At 34.4% G+C, this 10,605-nt stretch overlaps 2 protein-coding genes across 3 annotated transcripts; both read left to right on the top strand.

Annotated features, from left to right (window-relative positions):
* Window positions 1-1,950: 1,950 nt before the first annotated feature.
* On the top strand, window positions 1,951-5,815 carry LOC146944878 (uncharacterized). 2 transcript variants are annotated; one of them, XM_085743219.1, is made up of 4 exons: window positions 1,951-2,275; window positions 2,398-2,527; window positions 2,678-2,842; window positions 4,441-5,815. In XM_085743219.1, the coding sequence occupies exons 1-4, from the start codon at window positions 2,088-2,090 to the stop codon at window positions 5,551-5,553; spliced, it is 1,596 nt and encodes a 531-aa protein (XP_085599345.1). In that variant the 5' UTR covers window positions 1,951-2,087; the 3' UTR covers window positions 5,554-5,815. The 2 variants fall into 2 exon arrangements, with proteins under 2 accessions (XP_085599345.1, XP_085599344.1); XM_085743218.1 differs by having other exon boundaries at window positions 2,675-2,842.
* A 2,613-nt stretch (window positions 5,816-8,428) lies between these two features.
* Window positions 8,429-10,479, top strand: LOC146944877 (aspartyl protease family protein At5g10770-like). Its single transcript, XM_085743217.1, has 2 exons — window positions 8,429-8,539; window positions 8,832-10,479. The coding sequence occupies exons 1-2, from the start codon at window positions 8,479-8,481 to the stop codon at window positions 10,139-10,141; spliced, it is 1,371 nt and encodes a 456-aa protein (XP_085599343.1). The 5' UTR covers window positions 8,429-8,478; the 3' UTR covers window positions 10,142-10,479.
* The last annotated feature ends 126 nt before the right edge of the window (window positions 10,480-10,605 follow it).

Genomic DNA, 10,605 nt, shown 5'->3' with positions numbered 1-10,605 from the left:
GTGTTTATCTTGTTGTTGGGGTAGAGGCTGCAACAGTTGATTAATGAAAAAGATGATGAATATTGTATGTAAAACCAAAGTGTGTGTTTCCATACTTACCGTTAGGTTCGATTCATCATCACCAATAAGCATATTGGGCGCAAATGGTATGAATAGCGAATCCTCTTTAAGATACTTTTGGTTTCCTTAATGTGATTTGCACAAGCACACTAAGCGCCCGAACTTCCTTCTCTAGCATCCGACACCATGTTTTGATTATTTCGTTGTGATTTAACATCATGTTCAAAAAAAAAAAAAAATCATGTAATTTGTCTTAGGTCCTCCAATAAGTCTAAAATGATTGCATTATTTTGAAAATTACTCACAATCCCCACCATTTTCAAAATAATTAAATTCCAAAAATGTCATAGTTTCATATAATGGTATATCACGATTTGAACCATTTTATTACTTAGTGAGTTAAGTTTTCACTCATCCCCCGACTAGATTGACATGCAAGCTTTGAATCAATCATTCATTAGTACAAATGTGCATAACTCAACTCCAGGCCCCAGCTTCCACAGCCAGAGAGTGAACGCCCGAACTTCCTTCTCTAACTTTTAACACCGTGTTTTGATTATTTCATTGTTTTTTAACATCATGTAATTGATCTCAGGTCATCCAATAAGTCTAAAATGATTCTATTATTTTGGAAATCATTCATCGTAAACTCGGTAAATTGGTTAAAATCACCCGAGTTTTCCCTAATAGGCTAAGTTTACCTTATAAAAATCCACACTTTTAAAGTGCATACAATACTTTTCAAAGTGATTTTCTTAGAGGTAAAAAAGTGATTTTGTTCCTTAAAAAAGTTACAACAAACGGTCTCATAGGGTCTATCTATTACAGATTATAATACATGCGATTTTGACATTCAATAATTTAAAAATAATTTATTTTAGTGATTTTATAGAAAAAACATATTTTTTGTTTGTTTATCGTAATAAAAACTATTTCTTTAAAAATAATTTAGTTTGTTTGTATACAAGTGATTTTATTACAAAAAGACACAAAAGAGTAAAAAATATTGAGGCGTTAAATGATAAGAATATGATATATCTGTGTTTTTGTTGACAATTAAGTTTCATAATTATATTATATATTATCAATTTTTATTGGAGATTGTTTTTTACTCTAAATATTTAAAAGTGGAAAATGAGTTATCATGGGAAAATTTGTCTAGAAAGTGAGTTACTATTATATGAAAATTTATTTTGATCGGGAGTAAATTTGTTTAATTTGGCTAAATTTGTTTAAGTTTGTTTTAATCGAGGCAATTATTAAATAAAGAGAGAAATAACAGGGAGATGTTGAAACAAAAGATATAAAAAAAAAAACTAGACTTTTGACCCGTGCGTCGCACGGGTTTTCTCGACTATAATAGAGGCCAATAAATAATCTTTAACCCGTAAGGTTATTGATATGGTAGAAAATAAAATATTTTCTTCAAAAAAAAAAGGCAAGAGGATAGGAATGAAATTGATGTGCAATGCATTTTTTTAGATGAAATTTCTTAGGTTAAATAATTGCAAACCTAATAAAGGAAATGAGCGGGAAAAAATTAGGTTAAGTTGCTGCATACGTAACAAAATTAATAAATAAGGATATAGTTTTAACAACATATCAAATAATTCAAATGGGATAATATTATAGTTTTAGGAGTCATTAATTTCATAATTAAAAAAAGATTTATTTTAAAATAAATACAAATAATAAACAAATTTACTTTACTTAAAAAAAGAAAAAGCAACGTAGTCCGTAAAAGATTAAAAAGGAACCAATGTCATAATAGTATTGGCTTGGAACTTAGGAGTGTGCTCAGGTTCGATTTTCTCTGATGTGTAAATTTGGGTAGTTTAGCTTCTTAGAAAGAAAAAAAAACTAAAAAGGAACCCGACCCATTTGGGGGTCAACACAGAACCGCAATAGCGCGATTTTTCTTTTCTTCGTTCTCTGTCGTTCTTCTCAAGTTGTAAGCTACGAAGAAGAAGAAGAAGAAACAGTGCTGAAACCAAAATCAATCGATCAAAACAAAATCCGACGTCAAAATGGGTATGAAATTTTTGAACAAAAAGGGTTGGCACACGGGAAGTCTTCGGAACATTGAAAATGTTTGGAAAGCCGAACAAAAGCATAGCGCCGAAGAGAAAAAACTCGATGAACTTCGTAAGCAGATTCAAGAAGAACGTGAACGTAGCGAATTTCGTCTTCTTCAAGAAAAAGCTGGCCTCGTTCCGTAATTACTCTTCCCCCAATTCAATTCTCAATTTTTATTGGAAAAATCCCAAATTGATTTTTTAGGGTTAGGGGTTTTCACTTGAAATCATGAAAATTTTACTGACTTCGATTTGATTGCAGTCACCAGGAGAGGTTGGAGTTTTTATACGATTCGGGATTATCCGTTGGTAAAACATCTGAAGGTTTCAAGGCACTTGAAGCTTTGCCTAAATCCGATCCAACAGATGCACCTTCATCTTCTGCTTCTAAGGTATGTTGTTTATCTGATCTTACCAATGATTTTTTTTCTTTTCTGTTTTTATAGCAAAAGTTTGTTTTTTTTATTGTTGTTGATTGAATTTGAATTTAGGGTTGTTTTGTTTATAGTGAATTGAATCATGGTTTTTGTGTGGTTTAGCAGGATGCAAGTGTTCCTGGAGCTTTATTTGAGGAGAAGCCTCAATCTGCTAATGATTCTTGGAGGAAACTTCATTCTGATCCCTTGCTTATGATTCGCCAGCGGGAACAGGAAGCGCTTGCGAAGATTAAAAACAACCCTGTCAAGATGGCCATGATCAGAAAATCGGTAAGCCTTTTTTTCTTTTGGATTTTTAAATATTAGCATTCTTTATAGTTGTGCATTTTTGGTTGGTTACTATTGCATTTCAGTTCGTAGTTTAGTTTTGCTTTGGTTGATTGGGTATTGGGTTAGCCTTATGCATAGTCTTGACTGCGGTTTGAATGCTTGATCATAATCAATAGCTTTTTTTACCTGCCTTCTCTAATTTTCTCACATTTATAACACAATACTATGAGCAAATGAGATATGAAGAGTTCAAGGGTTTATGAAATTATTAGTTGGACATTTGTTCTGTCAGTTTTTGATCGAGAGTTAGAGAATTGCAAGGCATGAATTACTATTCCGTAATTAACTTAACTAGACTCCTTGTGTAGATAGATACTGTTTAATTTGGGCGCACAAAAAAGTTGATATTCCTTTGTTGATCTTTGTTGGTTTAGGTAATTGACTAATTATTACACTTGATGACTAAAGTCAAGCCAGTACGCTTGGTTACTATTGTATTTCGGCTCGTAGTTTAGCTTTGGTTGATTGATTATTGGGTCAGCCTTATGCATGGTCTTGAATGCAGTTTGAATGTTTGATCATAACCGATAGCATCTTTTTACCTGTTTTCTCTAATTTTCTCGCATTTATAACACAATACTACGAGGAAATGAGATACAAAGAGTTCAAAGTTTTATTAAATTATGTTACATGGACATTTGTTCAGTCAGTTTTTGATCGAGAGTTAGTGAATTGCAAGGCAGGAACTACTATTCTTTAATTAACTTAACTAGACTACTTATGTAGATAGATACTGTTTTACTTGGGCGCACAGAAAACTCAATATTCCTTTTTTGATCTTTGTTGGTTTAGGTAATTGACTTGTTTTTACACTTGACTAAAGTCAAACCAGTACACTTGTGCGTGTGAACCAGATTTCTTACTTTGGGTAAGAGGAATTACAGGGGTCGTATTTTAACTTTGATGTCACACTTGTAAATTGTTAGAACTTGCTGGTGTAGGTACCTTTTGCCATTATTTGCCGGGGATGCAATATGCATTGTGGAACGAATTGAAGAAATTGTTCTGACCTACCAAAACCTTGTAACTAAGGAATTTCCAATACACTCTGCTGCCATAAGCCTTCTGATTCAATTTTATTTTCCATCTTAAGTTGCATGGGAGCCTTGTTATTGAACATCAGCTAAGTTTAAGTTAGACCATAACATTGTAGGAATTTCCCAAAACATTGTCATTCGATTTTGACCACCCTTCTGCTGCTATAAATATATTTCTCAACACTCACGATTTCTGTGATTTCTCCTAACCTCCTCGTTTACTTCAGCTTCTGTTTAGGACCATCCATTCCATGCAGCCCCTTGTCCATTACGGCTTCCTAAGGAATGGTCATGCTATTTGTGACTACTATTCTTATTCATGCTGACTTTTATAGTGTAAAACCATGAAATTATGTTGCTTATAAATACTCATGTCTCATGTGTTGGGCTTTTATTTGTAATTCACTGCTTGCATTTTAAAAACTTTAAATTGCATTTACTAATCAGGATGACAAAAACAACTGTTTCTAATTTATGGCCTGTCTTTGGTAACAATGTCAGGTTGAAGGAAAGGAACACAAGAAGAAAGATCACAGTAAGAAGGAAAAAAAGAAGCATCGATCCAGTAAATCAAAGCATAAAACACAGTCTGATTCAGACGATGACATTGCAGAAAGGAGAAAAAGGACCAGTGATGAAGACCTTGACAAGAAGCGTCACAAGGCTCAATCAGATTCCGAAGATGACATTACCGAAAGGAGAAAAAGAAGGACCAGTGATGAAGACCTTGACAAGAAGCGTCGCAAGGCTCGATCAGATTTTGAAGATGACATTGCAGAAAGGAGAAAAAGTAGGATCAGTGATGAAGACCTTGACAAGAAGCATCGCAAGGCTCAATCAGATTCCGAAGATGACATTGCTGAAAGGAGAAAAAGAAGGACCATTGATGAAGACCTTGACAAGAAGCGTCACAAGGCTCGATCAGATTCAGAGAATGAATCAAGTGAAGGAGAAAGGAAGAGAAAGAAGAATCACTATGAAGACAGAAAATACAAAGAAAGATCTCCCAGTCACCACCGGAGTCAAAGCAAAGTCAAAGACTATAGAGAAGATGCTGATAACAGAAGGAAGAATCAATATGAAGACAAAAAATACAGAGAAAGATTACCCAGTCATCACCAGAGTCAAAGCAAAGGAAAAGATTATAAAGAAGATGTTGATGACAGAAATGATAATAAGCCAAAGTCAGGAAGATATGCTCCAGAAGGTCAGTCCAATTTTGATGTCTCTAAAAGGGGAAATGGGAGCTTTCGAGAACCAAGCTCTACTAGATCTTCTGCTAATTCACTCGGACGTGAATCACACTATAAGCGGAGAAATGTGGCTCCTAAGCTTTCAGAAGAAGAGAGGGCTGCTAAACTTAGGCAGATGCAACTTGCTGCTGAGTTACATGAAGGGGAGAGATGGAAACGTATAAAGAAGGCTGAGGAGACTGATGCACAGGAAGCAATCCAGAACACCAGTTCTAGTGGGAAGAATTTCTTGGATACTGCTCAAAAAAGTATATATGGTGCTGCAGAAGGCGGGAGCTCTTCAATAGCCGAGAGTGTCCGACGGCGGACCCATTATTCTCAAGGCAGATCTGGAGGTGAAGGCAATGCATTTAGGCGGTAAATGCTGCCTGTGGTGTTTCTATCACTTAATTTTAGTTATTTCAGTTGTCTCTAGACCCTTACATGAGTGTTTTCCTGTCCTTGTACCAACATAAGATTCATACTGTGTATCAAATATTGGAATGAATCCTCTCCGTTCACATTATCTCAATTTCATCCATTACAACAGTTTTGAGAATATGAACATGAGAATGTAAAATATGTAACAATGAGATATTATATTAAGGATTCATAGTTTATCCTTCATGATTTGAAATTTTCAATATTCGTTGTGATTTTGAAGTATTCATGTTTCATCTGACATAATTTTTCGGTGCACTACCAATCTTCCATACTGTATTTATTTTTGTATTATATTACTGTATTTTGAAGTAATTAATGAATGTATCTGGTTGGTTCTGACAATAGTCATATATTTGTCTCTAAGATTAAAGTCATGCATGTGTTATAAATTAATTTAGATTGTGAAATTGTGAATGACTCATCAAATGTATTATAGTTTGTTGAACTGTCGGTATCTAAATACTCGTGCAACAAACTCCGACATTTGAAAGCGGATACATTTATTAAATTATGTGTTCATGGATATAAAACTCAACCCCAAACTTTACGTCAATATGTAACTCCATTTGATTAAAAATTTCTACGACCATATTTGGAACTATGTTTGATTTTAAGTAAACTTAGTTTTTTAATTATGTTTGATTAAATGCACTGAATGAAATTGCGCCAATTGTTTTTTTGGTTAAATTGTGTTGTTATTTGTTTCTCAAGTAGACAGTAAACAAATTCAAAGTTTTCAAAACACATACTATTATTTCCAAGTGTCAGTGTACTCTCTTTTACAGTAAGACATCATTTAGTACCTTAAATAAGTTGTGATTTGGTGGAATTACCTACTCTACTTGCATATTTTACTCTTCTGACTCTGTACTTGAATAAAATCAAAAGTACAAATGTTTAGATAGATTACCAGTTCTTCCCCAATAAAGATGAAAAACCTTTACTTACCCATCTGTTTTTGGATGACATTATGGTGATTCAGTTTAATAAAAGCGTTAATGAAATGTGACACTGGAACTAACAGGCTGGAAATATATCTGATCTTATGCCCAGAAGGGATATGCAGGGAAAAAGATGAGGTTGCTGCTTTACAATCAAAGGAAGCACTATTGTGCTTAATCTAGCTACTGATAGTTATGCAAAGCTTCTTCATTGGTTAAAAGTATATGATAGTGCACATTACAGTTGCATGTCTTTGTCACCTGTTTTCTGAGATGAACACCAAAGCCAATTTCATCACTCAACTCATACCCATGTGAATGGCTAATTGTGATTAGACTTGTTAAATGCATTTCCTACAAAAATATTTATCACTTCACAATAATATCAATAAATTAAATACTTATTTCCAACAGCACTACGGTTTATTGGTATCTCAACTACTTATATGCATGAAAGTCATTCTCCCGGGTAGCACTTGGGTGACATAACATTTGGTATGATGCATTTGCGTTACATAAGGCAAATTATATGCACTATTTTGATAGGTGGTTCAACATGGACTCATACTTGAAAATAGTTTGAAATTCCAAAGACAACAAAAGAAGCCTTCCAAAAGTAGAACCGTACGATTCTTCTCGTTCTTGCGGCTGAGATGGTGACTTGATCGGAGCAAGTTTGACAAAAAAACGAATATGTGCGTTTTAAACCTTAACTCATTCATTGTTTTTGTCAAACTGACATCGATCAGGTCACTATCTTATCCTTAGGAACGAGAAGGTTCTTGAACTTAGCCTTCTAAAAGGTGTCATCGATCATTGTTCGAGTTTTAAGCAATTTTAGGGTATTGATCGACAGTGGACCTCCTACCACAGAACTTGCCGTGACATAATTCTCATGCCAACGAGTACATACTATGATGTAGTAATGTAGCAGAATAAGTTTGTCACATTTATGGCTAGTTCATTCGTTTCCTTATTCACTTATGATCTAGAAAAGCACAACAGCTGCTCAAAGGAGACTGTTAAATTAATATTTGGCAAGTGTAGTCACTCTTTCCTTTACTCTTTTTATTCACTTTTGTGTGGTTGGATTATGTGATTAATGATGTTATTATTGCCAAAGGATGTGTAGGTTTGAGTACTAATAATGTTGTTGCAACAACCATAGTCTATTCATGGTTGATTATACAAGAGGGTCACAAATCACAATGGACCATTCAGCTAACTACCCTATCACAATTCGTGTGTTATGTAAACTCCTTGGGTCAGTTGAGGATGAAATAGGTTGAAGGGTATTTAAAGCATTCACTACCAAATGAAGCAAATGAAGGGAACTCATTTGACACTTGGCCCCATACTAAAAACTATTCCCTCCATCACAAAGTAAATGATCTAATTGACCAATTCACACCAATTAAGAAAAATGTATAATGAAATAGAGGAGAATATTTTTACTAAAAACACCCTTATCATATATTGGTGTATTCATCTTTACCATAAATGTAAAGTGGAAGATATTATATATTAAGAGTGCTTTCAGTAGTATTAATTAGAGGTACAATTGACAAAAAATAATTAGTCTTGTATTGAAATTTGAAATTGGTCGGTTATTTTGGATTTTTTTTTTTGCAAATAAGTCGGTTATTTTGAGATGGAGGGAGTATTTTTTTTGTGCACATTTTAATTAGTTTCGGTAGTAAGAAGTTTGTTCTTTTAACCTTAAGGGGCAAAGTTCAAATCCCTTCGAAACCATTTATAAAATCATCATTAGTGTCACTTTAATTGATAATGATTTCACCCTTACCTAATTTTTGCAAATTTGAATAGTGTCGGTTTGTTTACAAGTAGAGCTACCATATATCTGCTAAGAGTAAGAAACTAACCACTAACCAAATCTGTAGACTTGTTCAAGCATTGTAAAGATGAGTCTCTTTTGGTTTCTATTTTTCTCTGCACATCTTGCAATAGCATCTTCTCTTAAAGGTATGATATCAAAAGCTTGCTAGCTGATTCTTAATATCAGAAAGCAGAAGCTTCCTCTTAATCAACTCAATATACCTATGTACTTCACCATATTCAATTATTCAGCTTCCCCTATTCCATAGCAGTTTTTAATTTTCTTTAATTCACAAGAACATCATCACATGTAAAGGGTAATACCTAATTAAAAAAAATAACCTTGTAAAGGGTTTCATTTTCAATATAAGAATGGTTAAATTCTGAATTTTGCTCAACCAATTATATATACTAAACTTGTAAACTGTTCATTCTGCAGATAGTGGATTAAAGCACAAGCAACCTGACATGCAGCTCAAATTGTATCATATGACAAGTCTTAAATCTTCTCCAAATTCCACATCATTATTATTCGCTTACATGTTCGCGAAAGACGAAGAACGCGTCAGGTATTTTCATTCGAGATTAGCCAAAAATTCTGATGCTAATGCCTCTTCCAAGAAGGTAGGAGGTCCAAAACTTGCCAGCATACCATTGAAATCAGGTTTATCAATGGGTTCAGGCAATTACTATGTGAAAATGGGACTTGGTAGCCCTACAAAGTACTATACCATGATTGTAGACACTGGTAGTTCCTTTTCCTGGCTCCAATGCCAACCTTGTACTATATACTGTCATATACAAGATGATCCAGTTTTCAACCCTTCCGCGTCAAAGACCTATAAAACCGTACCATGTTCATCCTCTCAATGTTCCTCTCTAAAATCTGCCACACTCAATGAACCAACTTGTTCAAAACAATCTAATGCTTGTGTCTACAAAGCAAGCTATGGTGATTCGTCTTTCTCACTTGGTTACTTGAGTCAAGATGTGCTAACCTTAACACCATCACAGACACTATCAAGTTTTGTATACGGATGTGGACAGGATAATCAAGGTTTGTTTGGAAGGACCGACGGTATAATCGGTCTAGCCAACAATGAACTCTCGATGCTTTCACAATTGTCTGGAAAATATGGAAACGCCTTTTCCTATTGTCTTCCTACATCATTTTCTACACCAAATTCTCCCAAAGAAGGTTTCTTATCCATTGGAGCCTCATCATTGACACCGTCTTCATCGTACAAGTTCACTCCTTTGCTTAAGAATCCAAACAATCCTAGCTTATATTTTATAGATTTGGAATCAATCACCGTGGCAGGAAGACCTTTAGGAGTTGCAGCATCAAGTTATAAGGTTCCTACTATCATTGATTCTGGAACAGTTATCACAAGGTTACCTACGCCTGTTTATACCGCACTGAAAAATGCTTATGTGACGATCTTGTCCAAGAAGTATCCACAGGCACCAGGAATTTCTCTATTAGATACTTGTTTTAAGGGTAGTCTTGCAGGTATGTCAGAAGTAGTGCCAGACATTCGGATAGTATTTAAAGGGGGTGCTGACTTACAACTTAAGGGTCACAATAGCCTTGTAGAACTTGAGATGGGAATTACTTGTTTGGCAATGGCTGGTTCTTCTTTGAGCAATTCCATTGCCATTATTGGGAATTATCAACAACAAACAGTGAAGGTGGCTTATGATGTTGCCAATTCCAGGGTTGGCTTTGCACCTGGTGGCTGCCAGTGATCACTGACCAAATCAGTTTCAATTCACAAAGCTATGTGACAATTTATTAAATATGCTGCTTGCAAATATTTATGTTATACAATAAATGTGTATGTGTTGTATCTATATTGTGTAAACAAGAAAATGATAATTAAATACTTAAATAAAACCTGCAGTTAGTCTAGATTGTTAAGGGGAATTTTTACTTTGAAAGTTGATATTTGTATATTGTCATGTATATATAGCTAGCTGCAAAATTATGGAATGTTTTATCAGTAAGATAATAATTGTCACCATAGTCTAGGTAGCATTGATCATGTCTTAATCCTATAATTTGGCAAATGGTTTTGTCTTGTGAACCAACTGGTCTGATTATCATGTTCTGCTGCTACTTTGTTTAATTGCAGCTGTTTTCAGTTTGCTTTTTATCTTTGACTTGCTTAAACTGCTATGTTATCAGACACACCATGATATTTCAATGAATT

The sequence above is a fragment of the Medicago sativa genome, chromosome 2 (assembly GCF_051527215.1).
Source record: "Medicago sativa cultivar Bolivia chromosome 2, Bolivia_mono, whole genome shotgun sequence".
NCBI lineage: Eukaryota > Viridiplantae > Streptophyta > Magnoliopsida > Fabales > Fabaceae > Medicago > Medicago sativa.
This window is presented reverse-complemented; position numbering and strand designations above follow the sequence as displayed.

What these genes read in the sequence shown, in the direction of transcription:
- LOC146944878 (XM_085743218.1), top strand. Translation starts at nt 2,088, where the DNA reads ATGGGTATGAAATTTTTGAACAAAAAGGGTTGGCACACGGGAAGTCTT. An exon ending in CTTCATCTTCTGCTTCTAAG is followed by an intron (nt 2,528 to 2,674) that starts GTATGTTGTTTA and finishes TGTGTGGTTTAG; the next exon opens with CAGGATGCAAGTGTTCCTGG. An exon ending in TGGCCATGATCAGAAAATCG is followed by an intron (nt 2,843 to 4,440) that starts GTAAGCCTTTTT and finishes TAACAATGTCAG; the next exon opens with GTTGAAGGAAAGGAACACAA.
- LOC146944877 (XM_085743217.1), top strand. Translation starts at nt 8,479, where the DNA reads ATGAGTCTCTTTTGGTTTCTATTTTTCTCTGCACATCTTGCAATAGCA. An exon ending in AATAGCATCTTCTCTTAAAG is followed by an intron (nt 8,540 to 8,831) that starts GTATGATATCAA and finishes TTCATTCTGCAG; the next exon opens with ATAGTGGATTAAAGCACAAG.